The 20,222-nt window shown below is 37.2% G+C and overlaps 1 protein-coding gene across 1 annotated transcript in view; it reads left to right on the top strand.

Moving 5' to 3' along the window:
• LAMA2 (laminin subunit alpha 2) overlaps positions 1-20,222 on the top strand; it is a 254,837-nt gene that overhangs the window by 36,007 nt on the left and 198,608 nt on the right. The window contains exons 5-10 of the mRNA XM_066546117.1: positions 3,243-3,422; positions 5,579-5,668; positions 7,825-7,942; positions 9,638-9,816; positions 11,471-11,570; positions 19,855-20,015. Coding sequence (XP_066402214.1) covers positions 3,243-3,422; positions 5,579-5,668; positions 7,825-7,942; positions 9,638-9,816; positions 11,471-11,570; positions 19,855-20,015 — 828 coding nt within the window. The remainder of the gene's footprint in view (positions 1-3,242; positions 3,423-5,578; positions 5,669-7,824; positions 7,943-9,637; positions 9,817-11,470; positions 11,571-19,854; positions 20,016-20,222) is intronic.

Genomic DNA, 20,222 nt, shown 5'->3' with positions numbered 1-20,222 from the left:
AGAGTAAGTGTGGTCTGGAAAAACTCAGTGATGTCTTATTGGGAGAGTCATATTGAAACTATTGTACATCTAAACCTATTTAAACTTCTTTAAATATAGACTCTTAGTGTTTTGGTTTTTTTTCTGATTAATGACAGATGTTCCTAAAGTATTCTTAATTTCTTCCTTATTCTCTTTTCAAGGAGTAGGAACAACTTGGTTGGACAGTTTTCAAGTTGATTCTACATGTTTCTAGGAAGAAATGAATGATTTCATCACAGATGTTTATAGGAGGAGAAATAATTTAGAGTAATTAATTTTGCCAATGTAAAATTTTCACTTCAGATTCATTTGATAAAACTATCTAGGTTTGAATTTTCTAGTCTCAGTGTCATTTGCTGTACATACTTGAGCAATTAATACCTCTGGTTTTATTTTCTTAACTTACATTTTAGTTCTGTAAAACTATCATTTCAAGGAGGTGGTTTTTTCCCCCCATCAGTGTCCGAAGATTAAATTTGTTGTTTTTAAAATAATCAAATGGTATGACTGCTGATTATCAACTATGTCATTTGTGGTCAAGCTGTGTCTGGGATTAATATTTTCAAGTACTCTGTGGGTACTTCTTTTGATACATGGGATCTCACCTGCATCTTTCTCTCCCCACTCCCATAATCTTTATTTTTGCCTTTTTGAAGAGATAGTCAGATTGCCATGATGCTTATTACTGCCATGGTGCTGTTGTTCTATCAGCATGAGCAAGGCTCTACTTTAGATTTATTTCTTCTTTATCTCTGAAATATCACAGTTCAGTGTTTAGTATTCTATTGCTTTAAACCATAACCCATATATGTTTGCTGGCAGTATAAAAGAAATCTCTTGGATTCTGTTTTAAAGGAAGGCAGTGATAGTGTGAAAAAATACTCTGAAGAAAGATGTTTCCTTGCTCACAAGTAAATATTATGCAAAAAATCTTCAGGCATGTGTTTTTGCTAAAATTCTCCTTCATTTGGAAAGATCTGTCAATTTCCACTTGACTTGTTGCCACCTCTTCAGGCTTCCTTTGAAGTTTTCACTCCACACATGTTCTCTCTCTCTTCACCAGGGATTTGATCAGTTCTCTAGCCGTGTGCTTTTGTCCTATTTGTAGCCAGACATTTCTCATTCAGGACCTCCTCCTTGCTTCCTCTGAGGTTTTTTTATAACCTTTTGTTTGCACCATGTCTTTCTCACAGCATTTTATTCTGTTTGTTTCCCACCATGTCCTTTAGTTACTTGTAGTCAGGAGCAGAACTGAGTCAGAGCTCCGTGACTGTGTTGTTATGATCTGAGTAGGAGGAATTGGCATCACCTGTTCCTGGAGGTAACATAGCAGAAACCCAGAGGTGCTGATTGATACACAGGCAAGGTATAATTGCTGGCTGCTCCTGGCAGAGTTGTTCCCAGTGATTTGGTGTACCTGTAGATACAGTGAAGCAGAATGGTGGTTGTGATGAGATGTACAGTTTCCCTCTTGGCAGTAAAAATCTCAGTATCACAGATTTGTTGGGGTTGGAAGGGACCTCTGAAGAGCATCTAGTCCAAGTGCCCTGCCAAAGGACAGTCACCTAGAGCAGGTTACACAGGAATGCACCCAGGTGAGTTTTAAATGTCTCTGGAGACGGAGATTCCATGACCTCCTTGAGCAGCCTGTTCCAGTGCTCTACCATTGCCAATGTAAGAAAGTTCTTCCTCAATACTGAGGTGAAACTTCTTGTGTTTAGAGGCCTTGCTTCTTGTCCTAACACCACTGAAAAGTCTGGCACCTCTTGACACCTGCCTTTGAGATAATTAAGTGAGTTGATAGTATCACATAGGCAATGCAGGACAGTAGTTGTTCCATAAGTCTATCCAGCACTTCCAACATCTCCAGGAAACAAGAGCTGCTGCTTTCCTGGGAGCAGTAGATTTACGGTCTCTTTCCTCAGTGTGAGGCAGCCACTGCTGAGTGAGTTCCAGCTGGTCTTTGGAGTGCAGCTCTTTGCCTAAACCAGCAGTGATATGACCATGTTCAATGACAGAAAATGGCTGTGTGGCCTGACCTCTCATTCAGAGCACTGAGGTATGAGGCAACACATGTTCATTGCAAAGAATAAATAATTCTCATATTCATTCCAATATTCTGCACATTTGGCTTAGCATCTGAGCATTCTTTCAGTGTACCAGCCTGTAATAAAAATGCCCCAATTAAAATTTAACACTTGAGAATACAGGAAAATTAATGGTTTCTTTCCTCTCTCCCTCTAGGTGCTCATTAACAGTATTTTGCTATACTTGACATGCTTCTTCTTGTAGGCCTTTTCCAAGAACAGTTCTGTAGCAGCCCATCTGCTTTATTTAGTTGATTCAGAGCTAATGTGTGCCATGATCAGCTACAAAGGCAGAAGGGGAAGAAGATGTCCTATTTTTTGTTGCCTTGCCCTTGATGCTTCAGCTGGGGTCAGAGAGTCCCTATGAAAGAGCCACAGAGCTTACCTAGATTTCTAGACTTTAGTATGGGGCAGGCAGAGAAGGGGGAGGTAATCTTTACAGAAACTATAGTGTAGGCAGAGAGTGGTGTTGTCTTTGGAAAAACAAATACTAAACAAAGTTCTCAGAAGGGATAAAGACTTTCCTCCGGGACCAGGTGAAAACAGTTGCAACCCAGGAAATTGCTTCACCTTGCTGAGAACAAGATTCAAAGGAGAAGATGTGAAAAGAGACAGTGGGGAAGGAGAGGTGCTTATGAATGCTGATTTTGTCTCATGTAGGTGTTGTAGTTTTCAGTATTTCAAAAGTTCAAAAGCCTTTTGATGATGATCGCTTTAAGAGGTGCAAACTGACTCCTGTTGAATTCTGAGTCCCATTGCAAGTATACATTCCCTTAACTCAAAATTTCTGAGCCCATCTAGTTGTATGATTAACTTATTTCAGACTGGGGGAGGACAAGTGAATTGCCTGCAGCATAGACACTTGGTTCAGGGGCTGGGTACACATATGAAGTTTGTAATGCAGTCTTTCTGTAGCTGATGACTTTCCTTTGCTCTAAATGTTTTTATTATAAAGACTCTTCATAGCTGAGGTCTGTGAACATATGGAATATTTTGAGGGGAATCTACTTTCTAAGGATAGAAGTTATTCTGCATGTTCAAATGCGTTAACACAATGCCTGTAATGATATTTGTTGGCCTAATCATGACAAAATTGATGTAATGTAATTCCTTACTGCTTTAATAATTTTTCAGATTCACACTTCTCTAATTAATGGACGACCTAGTGCTGATGATCCATCACGTGAATTACTGGAGTTCACCTCTGCTCGCTTTATTCGCCTGAGATTCCAGAGGATACGGACACTAAATGCTGATTTAATGATGTTTGCACACAAAGATCCAGCTGAAATTGATCCCATTGTTACAAGGAGGGTAAGTTCTGGCAAGACAGTAGAAAGACACGTGTAGAAGTTATCTTACACTTGTAAGTGCTGTACCTGCCTTTGTTTGCCATAGGAGATTTTGGGAGTTGATGATTACCTGCTGTTGTCTTTCAAAATCCTGGTGTTGGAGAATTCCCTGTGCACTCTATTTTGTTATCTTCTCTAGAGTAGAATTAGCAATTTTACATTTTCTGCTTAATGGTGTTATTAACATAAACACCCAACTCCTCTGGCTGCAGACATTTGGATGTAGGTGTTTGGCGAGTCTTTGCTGCTAGAATCTCTTGTCTCTTTTGCTACTCAATCCTTTGCTACCTTTAACGTGCCTTGAACACTCCCTTTGAGTAGAATTTGTACTTGTACTATAAGCAGTAATAGGGCCTGAGTGCAACACTTTTAGCATTTTCGTATGATCGAGGGTTGCAGTAAACATTTTGTGCTTTGCTTTAGCTTAAAAGAATGGATACAGCATTTAAACTCATACCATACCCAGTCTGATCTTTTCCACTGTGCTTTGTGTATGCACACCCCTGTCACTTCTTTCTGCAGTCTTTACTTCCTTTCTAAGCCGTATCTCCCTGTTGTCCGGCTGATCAAATGTTGTGTATTATTCTTGGGTTTTTTTGTTTTCCTCTGATTTCTCTACTAAACATTCTCAAAACCTCTGATTTTTCAGAGTTTTTTCTACTAAGCATTCTCAAAAAGTGGTCTGGGGGATATATAATATTCCTCTTTTTTTTATCACTTCCTCTTCCTGTTGGTCATCACATAGTATGGTAACCTGTCATATAATGTGGTAACCTAACTTTCCAAAACAAAAATAAGTTCTGTTATGAATGAGGGGTGTATCATTATTCTTTTGTTAATATCATTTGTCAGTGGTGGCTAAGTGCTAAGAAAATTTGCATCTTCTGTTCCCATTTCTGGTTTTCATTTTCTTGTCTAGATAGAGAGTGCTGGCTATTTCTGAAAGTCTGGAACAAGCCATTTTGTTTTGAATTTGCAACCTAGAATCTCTTCCAGTTGAGTGCAGTTATTGCAGCCTCACTAATCATGAATACTGTATGTCTATGTTAAGTGGACATCTAATAATCTGATTCTAAGCCAGTAGAAAGACAAAATTGAATTAGCACTTGAAAAATTACTCTAAACTCATGAAAACTGAGTGCAGGACAATACACTGGTTACTCAAACCAACAAAGAACTGTAACTTCTGTGTGAGATCTCTCCATGAAGCATCCTCAAAGGATCAAGTAGAAACTGAAACTTGCCACCCTTGTCAGGAAACAAAGGGTAGCCACAAATTATACATTTTCTTTGTGTTGGAAGTTTAACTAAGAGTGATTAGGGTTCTCATTTTGTTTGATATATTTATTTATGATCTGATAAAGAGGTTGGACACTGTAATAGCAAAATTTGCAAATAGCACATGTTTTGTTTGATTAGCCAGCTGTGAATATGTTGCAGGACCCTTGTTGAAACAGAAGACAATGAATGAAATTCACTTTTCACGGGTTTTGTAATATAAGATTATGAATATCTTTGATCCTTCTTTCTGTTAGGGCTCCTAATCCTCACCAAAGAAAAAGGAGAAATGGCCAAATGGTGGAAAAACAGGTCAAAAGTACCTAAATCTCAGTAATAAAGACTGTTTCATGATCATTCAAAGGCCAATAGTGAAAAACAGTTCTTCTTTCCGCAGTTCAGTGAATGTCCAAATTAGACCCAGCTAAGGTGAACAAAGGTGTTTCATTGGATTTTTCCTAGATTTTCTCCTTTTCCCATCATCATGCCTTTTTCTTTTCATATTTTCTGAAGAGAATAAATTCTACAGCATTTGACTTTTCATTATCCAGTGTGCATAGAGCCTTTTCCTATTCTCATGTTTTTGTATGCTGTGTATAAATTGACATGGCTTTTGTGACTTCAAACAAATGGAACTGTGCCAATTTACACCCTTTCTTTCACTCAGCCTGAATCTGTTGATCAAGACACGGCTTGGATTTCACTGTCTGCTATATTTGTAATAGATCAAAAAAGAAATAAAACAGGACCTGACAGTTTTGTCACAAAAAATGAATTCTGCAATTTGGCACCTGCATTTTAGAATCCACTTAGCAATTCAATTTCTGTTTTGTCTTACAGTATTACTATTCTATAAAAGACATCTCCGTTGGAGGCATGTGTATATGTTCAGGCCATGCTAAGGCTTGTCCACTGGATCCAGTGACCAATGTATGTATTTTTTTTATTGTGCCTTATTTATAGGGTGAAATATGAGGAAAAAAACCCTGATATTGATATTCTTCAGTGTTCTGTGAATTTATGTCTGTTTTTCACCTAGAAGAACAGTCAGAAGCAGTGCAAGAATGAAGCAGTGCTAGCAGCCAGGATAATAAACATTCATACACTGTCAGCAGAGACTTTCCTGAAATGAAAGAATAGGTTTCAGATAATTCATATTGGAAGTTTCCTAGGAAAAACAGAAATCTGGGTTACACTATGTAGCTTTAGAAATGAGCACTAACAGCCAGTCTTTCTTTTCCTTCTTGATATTAATAAAGATATTTCCTAAATGATTGTCAAAAATTTAATTGATGCAAACAAATGATGGCTCTAGAATGGTGCATTGGCTATGTAGGGAGTATTGATTGAATGATCACTTAAGCCAATCTAGAAAATCATGGGCTGTTTATATTATCTTTCAACTTGTAACTCTCTTTTTTTGCACAAAACCAATATAATCAAAACATAACCAATATAATTAATATAGAAATACATTTTTTTTACTGATTGTCCAACTCTTTGCACCCATTATCACTAATAGTGAATTTCCTGTTTACTATTACATGTCACAGTGTGGGATCTCTTCATGTACTATTTGATTAAGTAGGAGCTTTACAGGATTTAACTGAAAATCTTATTTGTATGTGGCATTAAGCCATTATGTAGGAAATAATTTTAAAAAATTATAAAAGCTTATAGATAATACATTTAGAGTTCTAAGCAATTTCTATGGATCCTTGTAAAAATTGAGCAAACTCCTTGGTTTAACCCTGCTGAGAATTTTCTGTAATGACATGTACAGCAAGATTGAACTGTTGTTTTAGATGCCCTTAGTGATGAAGCTGCAGCATTGTCTCTGTGCCATCTGTTAGAATCAGGCCTGCCTCAGAAAATAAGTGCTGCTACTGAGATTAATGCATACTTCAGATAATTTGGCTACTAGATAAAATGAAGCCATTTTGACAAGTGTGATGTCCTGTTTTGCAGGATGTCAAATGCGTATTTGTTGTCTGACCAGGATAAAAAATAGTGTAAGTGAAACAGCTCAAGCCAGAAGAGATTTGGAGGTTTAACTGTCCAGGGATATTCTTTAGACTGAGCCATGCCAAAATAGGCTTATAAACATTATGACTGTACTTGTTAGCAGAAAGAATCTTTCCCTTAGCATTACAAGGAATAAACTTGCTGGAATTTACTGCCATGCTTTTCTGAAGCAGTCCTTGAGTTAGCCTTGTTTTGCAAAATTTATGCTTTGTCCTGTGAGCCTTGGAGTTTCTCTGGCTCGCTGGTTTGACCTTGTATGGCCTCACAAGGACCACAGAGAATCCCCTTCACTAAATAACTATCGGGAAGGCAATTTTTACTTCTCATTTCTCCAAACTGCATGGTTTTTACCTCTTTCAAGCTGCCTCTCTGGCTCAGGGAGTTTGGGTGTTCCCAAATATTTCAGTAATATTTTCATGCTGGGACTAAGGTGGTCTTGTGGAGAACTGTAAAGTTACTGAAAGGCTGGACTTCAGCTCATCTATTATTACTTTAAACTCTCCTGCTATCCCTTCCATAGAATTAGTTACACAATTATAAGGTTACATGATAAGTTGACTTTTCCAGTCAAAAATATCAAGTATAAAAAAAAGGCAATTTGTATTGGATCAGCTAACAGAATTGATTTCATTCTGAAGCAGCGGAATTGCTGCATCAAAGAGAAGGGCAGAGAATGGCTTGTTCCTTTAGGGGTCAAATCAGTTTTCCTGTATCCAAGGGCTACCTGTACTTCAGCTTATTTGTTTTATTGGGGAACTTTCCCATCGTCCTTTCTTTATCCAGTTGGAATTAAATTTTCCTGCATTCTTAGAATCTCCTTAGGTTATCTGACCAGATGTCTTCTTTTGCTTTGTGTCTGTTTTCTTCAAATAGAGTTATAGAAGTTAAACACACTTGATGAATGCAGGATGCATAAACGAATACAAATGAATAAACAAAGGAATTACAGAGTAGAGACATCCTTAATGTTTTCATAATTTGAACTGGAATGCATATTATGTACATGGACAGATTTTTCAAATCATCACATTTTGTAAATATTTGTTTTTCTTTTAAATTAGAAATCCGTCTGTCAGTGTGAACACAACACATGCGGAGAGACATGTGATCAGTGTTGTCCTGGTTTCCATCAAAAGCCTTGGCATGCTGGCACTCTTCTGCATAAGCATGAATGTGAACGTAAGTTGAAAGCAGCACAGAGGAGAAAATTTCTCACAACTGCTACTGAAAACTGAAATTGGGTCCAACGTGATTTTGCAGTTAATTTGGTTTCTAACCACATTGGTTTATGAATAACATTTGACTTGATGTTATTCACTTAATTAGACTGACTCAAAAGACTTTGCAGAAAAATTACAAGTAGAGTTGTAGTTTTACTGAACTCAGAATATTTTATTGTAACATGGTAATATTTGGGGAATGCTATATTAAAAAAAATTTCTTGTGTAGTTCCTATAATCATGATGGTTTTGTTTTGATAAAATAACAGGGCTGTATCCTGGTAAGTAAAAAAATCTCTTTACAGGTTTTTCATTATATGAAACTTTACTGGTTTAATTTCTTTATAAATGGCATTTTTATGTGTTATAATGTTAATCTTTGGTGAAACAAAATATTTTTGTATGATCAAAATGCAAGTTGATGTCTGATTTTTTTTTAACAGAAAAGACAATGTATCCAGTTTTCCAACATGGAATGTAAACATACCTTGAGATATCAACTTCCCACAGGGTGGAAATTTAATTTTCAGATTTATTATAGTAAGGGTAGTTATAATTGAACTTTAACATCTTACTTCCAAAGGTGACATACCACTTATATTTCTGAACATAGTAAAATCTAATGCTCCATTACACTAAATATTTATTCATTTCTAGGATTTCAGCTATAATTTTATCATGAGTGATTAAGAATAAATAAAGAGGAACAGATATGCCCATATTTAGAGTAGCCATTGCTTATTTGTGTCCTTTAAACTTTGGTCACAGTGGTCTTTGTTTTAGTTGGGACTGTGTGCACTGGGAATGCATTATGGAATGAAGGCAGGGTACGTTTAATTTCATGTTAAATTTTTAAGAGACACTTAGACCCTTTTCAATCCCCAGTGTATTGTTGTACTGTCTTGGTGGAAACAGTTCCCTGGGATCTGGTTCAGATGTAAAGAGAACATATCTCCATGATGTTGACAGGCTTTGAATTTCTCTTTATGATGAAATTATTGTTTAATACCACGGGGAAAGGGACAGTGAGCTACCTTGTTTTCACTGCAACAGATTATTAGATTATCTTTCTTGTATTTGGACCTGAAGTCTAGAGTTCAGATACAAATGTCAAAAGAAGATTTAAGATTGGGAATCCCTTTGTTCTTATATGCATATGTGCAAGTGAGATGTTTTTAGGATGTCTTTCAGATTTTATCTGAATCACTTTAATTTACTCATACCATTGTGCTGCTTTCCTTACAACTCCTCTTGTATTTTAATTTAGATGACCCCTTCGTGAACTGTATGTGTATGCAAGCACAAAAAGCTTTCTCAGTTATCAATTTAAACAAGAAAAAAAAAATCAAACAAGCTGAAACGAACCAGGAACATCATAATTAGACTGTGTCTGTCAGCCTCTGTATTCCCCAAGACAAAATATTGAGGAGAAAAAATGCAACTTTGCTTAATTAAATTGAATTTCAGGCTGTGCTCGTAATGGGACCACGTTGCCTTTGACAAAAGAAGTAGTAAATGAATGCTTGGATATGCTTTTACGATATATAAAGAACCAGTGATAAAATACTGAATGGCTCTTTTTTTTTTTATACCTCAGTAGCAGTGGGGCATCCCCAGTGGGAAAGTATTTGCTAATGCTGTCCTTCCCTTTCAGCATGCAACTGTCATGGGAAGACTGAGGAGTGTTACTACGATCAGGAAGTGGCAGACAGGAACCAGAGTTTGAACATCCACGGGCAGTACCTCGGCGGTGGGGTGTGTGTGAACTGCTCCGGCTACACCAGCGGCATCAACTGCGAGACCTGCCTGGACGGGTACTTCAGGCCAAAAGGGGTAAGCGCCCGCTCCCGCCGCCCTCTGCTGCAAAGCTCGCTGCTCAAACCATCCCTTCATCAGTTTACCTTACTAAACAGAGCTTGGGCTGCCATTTCGTGAAGGCTAACTTCCAAATCTGACTACAGTGCAACGGCTGCTTTTCACAGCTGGGAATGCATAAAGTTAATGCTCGGAGAAATAGGAAAGTGAATTGTGTTGATATGAGAGAATGCACTTGAGGTCAGGGCCTCCAGCTAGTGTTTCAATTTAATTTAAAAGAGGATATGGTCCTGTAAACAGAACTTCTGCCTCAGTATGAATTTCAACTTTTCTTATCAAAATTCAAAGAAATATTGCTATATTTGGTATTGATGAAAGAGAGACTGTAATTTCTGTTTTTTAAATGCAATGTAGAATTAATAACCACTGAAATTCCACAGTGTTTCATGAATGTCTTTAAATTTCAGTGCAGTGGAAATTGCTTTTTGTATTTCATCGTATAAGACTGTATTTTCGTCTAAGTGGAAGCTGTCAAAAGATGAATCTTATATTAGGTTGTATTGTCAATATGAGCCATTCCTGTGCTTTAGACAGCTACACTATTAGTGTGAGCTTGAATTGCTTATATTTCATCTGTATATTTTCAGATGGGTAAATAATGGCCTTTAGTCTGATTGGTGTTCAGTCCTCAAAGAGAGAACATCAGCAAATAGCAGTAATTACATCTTCTCTGATAGACTAGATTTAGCCTTGCAACTTGAGAAAAGGAGCACTGAGAAACAATTTCTTCAACAGCAGGGCACTTACTTGATTTTTTCCTCTGTTTTAAGTTATCATCCAGCTAAAAGGGATTTGATATATATGTGTGTATTTGTACAGTATATCCATACTATCTGTATGTATCTAGTTAATGCAGAACTTCTAATTTATATTCCTAGTGTGATATTAGACCAAGGTTTAAGTTTGGTTGAGGTAGCCTCTCAAGAACAAAAGGAAATTGTTCCATTGTTTAATGTTCACTTTTCTTCACTTACTCACCTTTTTTCTCTCTTACTGACTAGCTAGCATTAGTTAGTTTTTTGAATCATGTTGACCAGATCAACTGATCTTGCCAATATTAATTTAGGTAGTAAATGCTTAAAATCTACTTTGTTACATTTAATGATTTTAATTATACAAGGTTCTGTTATCTGTACACCTGGTATTCTTTTAGCTGAATACATATTTGCATCTAACTCACTACATATTTCTAAATAAAAATCCCAAATGTAACTTTAATTGAATCGCATGACCTAGAATCACTTATGTTGAAAGGACCCCTAAGATTGAGTCCAACCCTTAACTTAACACTAAACAATGTCCTTGAGTGCCACATCTAAACATCTTTTAAATGCCTTTAGGTATGATGACTCCACCACTTTTTGGGACAGTCCATTCCAATGTTAGACAAACCTTTTTGTGAAGAATTTTTTCATAATATCCAATCTCTGGTGCAATTTGAGGCATTTTCTTCTTGTCATAGTCTGCATGGACTATTTATCAGCTGTCTCATTTTTCTTCAGGTACAAGCCACCTATACAGAAGTCAGTTTCTCCTACTTTTTAAGATGTAAATAAAAGTTTCCAAGTATTGAAGGGAAGGTTTTTTTCTTCTAACATCTTTATTTTTTTAGGTATTGCCAGAAAACCCAGATCCATGTCAGCCATGTTCCTGCGATCCAAATGGGTCTTTAAATGATACCTGTGTCAAGGATGAGAAACATACAGAAGGAGGTAAGATCCCGCAAATATAGGGATGTCAAAGATGAAGATCAGAAATGGTGAAAGAAATGTTGAATCACATTTTTGGTATCTTTAACAAGAAAAAAACCCAAAAGGTTTGGTTTTGGTTTGTTGTGGTTCTTTTTTTAATTTTACTCATGCAAACAGTAATCTAGCTGCAATGTTTTCATTTTTTTTTCCTTTTTCTTTTTTTTTTTTTCCTTTTTTGAAACTCATACTCCTAATTTGTTGAAGCTTCTTTCAGATTCATGGCTGGGAAACTTGTATATGTTTGGAAGAAAATTCCCAGTGGAAAATATTGAAGAATTTTGGCATTAAAGAGCTTTCTTCTTTTATCACGGAGATTAAAACTCATGCAACAGTGATGTTTGTTATATCTTCTCCTATCTAAGCATATTTCCATTTGAAATCTAAAAATTATTCTCAAAAGGTATTTACTTGCTTTCTGTGTTATTCATGTAGGATTACAAGATACTTACCATAGCCCTGTAAAAGCTCTCTTCACATAGACAGTGAACTGTTCACTGGGCTTTGGAAACAATGAATTGCCTTTTTTTTTGCTTCTTTCATTGTAAAACATCTGAAAATACTGTAGGAAGACAACAAAACTCAAGGTCGGTTCTTAAGAGATTTATAAATTGGGCTAATTACAATCTATTGATGAGATGTAGCAATCCTTTAAAATAGAGATCAATAGAACATAAAAGCAATATGGCAGGGATGCAAAGACAGGGCCCATAATCTGCTGTAATAACCATGTACTGATTGCGCCAGTTCAATAAAATATACTGATTTACTGTCCCAGTGGTGTCTCTGGTGGGTTGGTCTTGGCCAGCTGAAGCTGCCCACCCAACCACTCTCTCACTGCCCTGCTCAGCAAAACAAAAGATGAAGCAGCTCATGGGCCAAAGTAACAACCAGGAAATCATTTTCCAATTATCATCCTTTATTTAGGGAAAGTTAACTTAATTTATTGCCAATTTAAATAGTTTCAGATAGTGAAAAAAAAACTACCTATTAAGTATACACTTCTTCCTACACCTTCTTTTTTTTTCCCCAGACTCAACCTCACTTCTTCATTCCAGACTGCTCCTCTACCTGTTCCCCCAGTACCGCAGGTGATGCAAGATTATAGCAAGCAGGAGTCATAGTACTGGTCATAACAGTTCCTTTTTGACACTCCTTCCTCCTCACACTTTTCCCGAGCTTCAGTGTTGGTGCTTCCCATGGACCTACATCCTTCACAAAAAAAAATTTTCTCTACCAGCAGTTCTCCATGGGATATTTCTTCTTCAAGAAATATCCAACATTTCCTTCATGGAAATGCATTGTGGATATCTGCTCCAGCCTGGTTTCCTCCAGGGGCTCCAAGGGTGTATCTGCTCCGGACCAGGAGCTTCTCTTTCCACTCCTTCCCCTTCTCCGTTCTCTGACCTGGCTGCCTGAGGGGCTGTATGCCCTGTTGGGAGCTGTCTGTGTCTGGCACAGCCTTTTCCTCACAGAGGTTGCCCTTGCTGCCCCCTCCCTGCTGCCAGCACCTGGGCATGGATACCTAGAGCAGTGTATCACGTGGAGTGATATGAGAGACAGTAGGAACAGAAGGGAAGATGAATCCCAAAGCTGGCAAAAACACAGCAAGGCTCTTCAATGCCTGTACCAAACCTATGGATGAGACTAAAACAGGTTGCACATGACAGACAATACAACAAAGGAACCTCTCAGACTGTGATTTTGAGATGGGGAATGATTAATTCAAAAAAATATGATGTCCCACTTGCATGTTACACAGCTGCTTGGTCTCTGACTCCTGTCACTGCTGAAGTCTTTCTTTTCACATCTTCTTTTCTGGCCCCTGGTGTGGGTCATCTTCCTGGGGCCTGGCAGCTGATCAGCACTTAACAGGCTGACAGCTCCTCTTTCACAAGAAGAGGAAAGCAAAAGGATAGAGACATTTTTCTGTCTTGTTTGTCAGTAATGGTGTCCTTAGGAGCTCTCAAAATGTCTTATGCCTCTGAGCATTCAGCAGATCTAAACTATCTCATGGTTGCTTTCTAAATCTGCTTATACTTTCTGAATCTGACAAGGTGGTACTGTACTTTGACACCTTGCTATGTCTCCTCCTGCCTTTTTAGTGCTCTGATCTTCTTTCTGGCAAATTCTTCTCTTGCCTCATTTGTGAATATCTCTAGGAAGAGAATTAAGCTCCTGTTTGGATCATTAACAGTGTTTTTCTAGAAAATCTATAAGCATGTCATACTAACATGTTGAAGATAATATCTTGGATTATTTTTTTCTGCTTTTCCACCTTGTACTTTTATTGCAGGTAGCCAGTCCTGCTCATCTGGCCCCAGGCATTCAAAGAAGCTGTTGAATGCTCTAGTTTCTCCAGTCCTGAGGACCAGAGTTCTTTTGTTCTCTTCACAAAATGAAAACTCTCATCTTTTTCTGTCTTGACTGTAACCAGCTTTTTCTCATCTACCTGAAATTTACCTCATGCTTCTGTGGTTGGTTGGAGGCCTGTTGCTTTTGAGCATGTTAGAGTATTCCTAATTTCTGTTGAATGTGTTATTTGCAACACATAAATGAATTTTTTTCCTTTATTCCTTTCTAAACTCATTGCTGCCTTCTGCTTCCAAGTTATTTACTGTGGAGGTTATTCTGTCTGCTTAAACTATTTGTTCTCATATGTGACAAGCACAATTGTTGTTTAGATAACTGCCATCATGTAAGAAATGCCCTCCCCACAGTAGTCCATGCATTTGTTCTTGGGACCAGCTGTCTGTGTCCTGCCCAGTCTTGGAAGTCTAATGAGAAGTGGACACTTTGCTCTGTCTGAACAGTGGCCAGAGGATAATTTTGATATCTATCTTATTATTTTTCTATTTTAACACTACAACAACAAAAATAAGCTAGCTCTACATATATCTGGGCATCAAAGCTATTCTGCCTACAATGGACTTGCTCTTTGTTCTTACTGTTTATTTGCCTTTTTTTTTTTTACTTGTACTAAATAAGTTTCTAGCACATTAGGAAAAGTGTTTACTTCCCGCTCATTATGTTTATAGTTCTTGAACTAGTCACATATTTGTAAATGTAATGTCTTATTCAACAAAAGAGACACAATAATGTGGGTTGAGAGGAAAAGCCTTTCTAATATTTCTTTTAAGAAAAGATTCCTGTGGTAACAGAAGAGGTTGTTTTAGAATCAAGAGCGAGTCTGGATATAATTTTTAGCATAAAACTATCCTGAAAGAACATCACTTCTTCCCTTTTTTCCCTCTGACATTTGTATTCAGTACACTGATAAAATTCTTTTTAGTGCATACTGCTCACCCTGGGCAGCAATTTAGTTTGAAGCACTGGTGAGTGTTCATAAAGGAAAAGCTGGAAAGCATGGTCTGTCTGAAGGAATCTATCTGTTCACCAGTGAACCAGAATGAACGCTCTGGGTGGGTTGAAATACATCTGAAAGAGTCAATGGCTGGTTGTATGAGGGTAAATTGTTTGCTTGGTGTAGGATGGGAATATGCTTCTTAAATGTGTGCTAAGTAAATGCTTTGAGCGAGTAAAAGACATTAAACTAAAATGGAAATAAGATAGTAAGGAACATCACTGGGGATATAGAGTCACTGTGAAGAGTTCTCAAGTAAAATAAAGCTGGAGGCTGTACATTGTCTGTTCTTGAATACAGTAGGTAAGCAGCAATTAAAATGGAAAATTGTAGCAAATACTATAATAACTGGCGCATTGATGAAATGCATCAAGAGGATTTAAATTACTGCATCCTGTAGTCATAGTCAGGTTTTGCTAGTTAAGAGAGGGGCATAGAGAAGCTGTTTTATAATATAGCATTCATTGTTTCAGCAAAGAAAGAAGTATCATTGTATTTTATGTATAATTTCCATTTTGATCTCTTTGTCCTCATGTGTCTCAGTCAATAGTCTAAAATCAATTGCTTGTAAAGTGTGCTTTTGGTTTTGAATCTTCAAGAATGCTTTTTAAATATTCTTTCATGGCAGTCCTTTATCTTATGTGAGAAATACAAAAAAGATAAATTTAGGCTCAGTCATAAAATAAACTGACGAAGATTCCTCTAGGTTTTGTAACTGGATGGCAATAATTCTGAACTTTTCCATCTGCATTCAATTCATCCTAATAATAACTAAACTTAACTGTTGCTGATATTGCAGTGTTCCATACAGAAGCAAAGGTCCAACCATCTAGAAGTATTCTGTACTCCAGCAATTAAGGTTTTCTCCATGAATTGGTACTCTTGTTTCAGGCTCTAATGGCTAGATTTTAACAAATAGCCATTTTTCAAATAGCCCTTAAGCACCTGCAAGAACTGACAGGTTTGGAACATGGCAGAGTTTTATGAGTCAGTCTTCAGGGCATGCTATATTTTTCTCTCCTATTGGCTCTTTAAGTACAATATAATCCCAATGACAGATGTTTATTTTTGCTGAAAAAGTCCTCTGACATTTTAGGATAAGTAAGATCCAGACATCTTGATCTTTATTCAGGCTTTGTACTACTTTACTCAGCAAGCAGTCCCACTGACTTCCATGAAATTATTTTTTTAATTTATAGGCTGTTGAACAGGAGTTGAAAATGACAAGAGGCCATTCCTAGGATTGGAAATTTTTTGAGGGTCTGGTTCATGCTTTTGCATGCATTTATTTTTGTGCAGCTTTGAAAGACTGCTAGGCTAGGAAAAACTAACTGGTAAAACTCATATTTCAAGATGACTCATCCTCTAGGGTGCCTTTTCAAAGCCTCTGCATGCTGAAAGACAGGACAGAAACTGATAATATGCAGGCAGAAAACAGGGAATAACAGCTTCATCAAATAAAGCCCCATTCAAACAAGACCTATGAAGGCACAGACCAAAAGCGGAAGATGTCCATCTTCTGAAATATCAGTTCATTACAACAAAAACTAGAGACAGACCTGAAACATCTGCCCTAAATTGAAATGTAGTTAGACTGTTGACATATTGTACATTACATGTGCACTACAGCAGCCTCATCAAAAACAACCAGTGGGGCACTGAGAGGAATTTACACTCTGTGTAACACAGGGAGAGCTGAGATCTCACAAGGGCTGTAAATGGAAGAAGGAGTGAAGCCAAATCAAGAGCACAGACCAACTGCATCAACAAGTGTGAGAGCTGGAAGGATGTGTGACAGGTAGAAACCTCCTGCCTTCCTCTCTCTCACGTGGAGTGTGAGGTCTCTTGACAAGTGTGTGCTGTATAACAATGGGGCAAGCTGGGCTGGTGACAGTAAAATTTTCAATAACTGCATAGACAGGAAGAGCAGGAGAAGAGACGGTTCTTGTTGGGGAACTAAAAAAAAATGGATGGAGTGGGCAATGGAGGAGAGCCTATAGATATAAATGAGTATTTTGGAGCTCCATACTGAGACATATAGTCTAATTTGAACTTGCTGAGACTTGATTTGTGAGATACGAGTTCCTGAAGCTTTCAAATGAGGTGGGCTTACTTCTAAAGAGTAGACTTACCTATATCTTTTACTGCTGAACCCTGGAGTATAGCCAGCTATTTTCATCTGGAAGGAACAAAAGTTTCTCTGCTCCAGATTGTCCAGTTAGGATGCATTGACCCAGATTACAAGAGGCCGTGCTGTGGGGCCTTGATGGTTGCTGTTTGAGAGGAGAATAAATCAGAAATCTGAGAATCAGCTGAGCCAAAGGCATCAAAACCCACGGAGCACATCATTTTGAGATAGTAAGTAACAGAAATTTCATGCACTGAAATTCTGTGTATAATTAGGACAGATCAAGAAGGTGACAGTCAGTATGATGTGCTACAGGAGATCAAAGAGGCTTCAAGGTTAGAGTAGACAGATTGAATTTCACCTCTGTATAGATTAACAGATAATATAATTTAAAACTCCTGTAGGTGGCTGCTTCTTCAGATAGCTAGTTAAAGAAGCCATAAAAAGGAAAAGCACCTCTGGATTTATGCATGAGGGACTGTTTTAAAACTCTCCTCCTGAAGGACAGTCAAATTCAACATTCTTGTAGGAGTGAGAAAGTCTCCCTGAAAAACAACTTAATCAAAACAAGGAAATCTATAAAAGGAAAATAAAAATGAACAATCCAAGACTGCTAATGGCAAGCCTAGGGTTTATAGACTGTGTATTAGACATTCAGAGAAGATGCATTTCTCTGGTTCAGAATTATTCAAGCAATGCAATTAAGCTAACAAAAAAAAAAAGATACGTCTTTTTAAACAACAGAAAGAAACCCACTGAAAATCAGAAGTTATTCCTAACAGAGGATAATAGAAAAGAATATAAATTGTGATAGATTCCAGAAAGTCATGCTCTTAATAATAAATACACATATTTTAAGGAATAATTTTCTAAATAGTTAGATGTTGCTAAGACGTTCTTTTTCAGATAATTCAGAATCAGAGCGCTAGAGATTCAAATGCAGTAGGAGTTAAATATGGTTTAGGTGTAATCAAGATATAAATGGACATCTCAAGAAAGAAAGGGGCAGAGCAGAAAAACTATATTAATTCTTTTTAACAGTGAGTAGAATAGCTCAGGGAATTTCCCACTTGGGAGTCTTCATTCATGGGGACAAGTCAGAAGAACTGCCTCAAACAGAAGTGTCAGATTTAAAGTGAACTGATAAATGCAGAATCAAAATTTGTTAGGCATATAGCATATTTATCCATGGCTTCAGGATGAATTGAGTAGTTGAAAATTGAGTTGCTTGAGGCATTAAATATAGCTTACGATATTTTTGAAAACAGGTATTAATATTGAATAGACACTGTTTATTCAAAAGAAAGACAGGGTGTTCCAGAAAACTAGAATCAGAAGATCTGGTTTGTGTTCCATGGAAATCACTAGATCTACAATAAAGGATTTATACCATTTCTGAAATGTGGCAAAAATGGGCAAAAATCAAGACTAGGGGTTTTATGTAAAGGACATCCTGCTTTATGAATCTGTTTGAAGGATTAAATGAATATGTGAACAAAGGCTCATTTGATTAATATTGTATTTTGATTTTCAAAAGGTTTTGACAAGATCTTTTACCAAAACCCACAAAGGAAAGTGTAATGGGATAAGGAGAAAAGGTTCTTTCATGGCTTAGTACTTGGTTAAAAGAATAAATGGACCATTTTCACAGTGATGATCAATATGAACTGTTGAAAATATTCATATTTAACCTGGAGAAGGGATGAGTAGGAAGGTGACAAAGTTAGCAAGTACAAAATCTTTCAGCATAGACAAATGAAAGAACTGCAAAATGTTCAGAAGGATCTCAAGATAGTGTCTGGGTAGTAAAATAAATGGTGAAATTTTGTAGCAATTACAGGAAAAGTAGAACACTGAGAAAAGTAGTTCTACTTGTACAGTGATTACAGCGATTTCTGAATTAAGCACTATCAGTTGTGAAACAGCTCTTGGAATTACCTCGGACTGTGCCTCAGGTCTGTCATCTCTGTTATGTCTCGGCAGTAGTCAAAAACATCAATGGGTCCTTAGGAAATACTACGTTTTTCTAAAAAAACAACAGAAAAAAATCGTCAGAAAAACCAATCAAACCAATTTACAGTATGCACACCCTCTTTAAATAATGTATTAGAACTGGAAAAAGTGCAGAGAAGGACAACAGAGATTTTCGTCCATACCAAGCAGTTTCTGTGTAGAGATACTGAGTAGGCTTAGGAGTTTATGGCATATGAATTAAAAATGTCAGGGAGGATATGATAGATGTATATTGAAATCACAGATGGCATGGATAAAGTGAATGGTTACTTTCTCTTTTCTATGATATAATAATTACATGGCAAGAAATAGAGATTTATCACATATCAATGTTTTCTTTCACACTATACAAGGCTAAATGTGAAATTCCCTGCTGGGGAGCCTTACAGATTCTGAATGTAAAAGCACGTTGAAAGGTCTTCAGATGAATTAATGAAAGAGAAAGTTTTCAGGGACTGTTAGATGCAAAGAAGTAGGGATATGTTTCAATTTTCAAGATTTCTAATATGCAGATTTCTGGAAACTCAGAATTCAAATCACTGTATACTTGCCCTATTCTTACACTGTTCTTACATTCTAGCCTCTCTCAGATGACTCTGAGTTATAGATGGTGGTGTGAACAACAGTAAACACCTCCTTATGCTAAACCTACTAAAAGTGTTGCTTTGAGAACTCTAACACACATATGTGACAATAATAATGGCAAATGAAATACATCTCATGTTTTCTCCCTCTTCCCATAGATTTATTGCCTGGTTTCTGTCACTGCAAGACTGGCTATGCAGGAGAAAGCTGCAATCGATGTGCCTTGGGTTATACAGGATATCCTGAGTGCCTGCCCTGCAACTGCTCCCTTGAGGGCAGTGAAAATGATGACCCCTGCATAGGTCCCTGCATCTGCAAGGTATGGATGTCCAATTCTTCTAAGCCATAGAAAGATACTAATGGTACTGAAAAATTGCATTAATGCCCTTTTATTATGCCAGAGTATTCCACTGTTCTACCTGGCTGTGTTAGTATCTATGTTAGCCACTTCTCACAGAACACTTGGTCCTGGTCCTACAAAATCCTACACGGTCTTGTGTCATCTCAGAACTCACTTCAATCAACA

The sequence above is a fragment of the Molothrus aeneus genome, chromosome 3 (assembly GCF_037042795.1).
Source record: "Molothrus aeneus isolate 106 chromosome 3, BPBGC_Maene_1.0, whole genome shotgun sequence".
In the NCBI taxonomy this organism is placed as follows: Eukaryota; Metazoa; Chordata; class Aves; order Passeriformes; family Icteridae; genus Molothrus; species Molothrus aeneus.
Note: the sequence above shows the minus strand (reverse complement) of the source record. Positions and strands in the feature narration are given on the sequence as shown.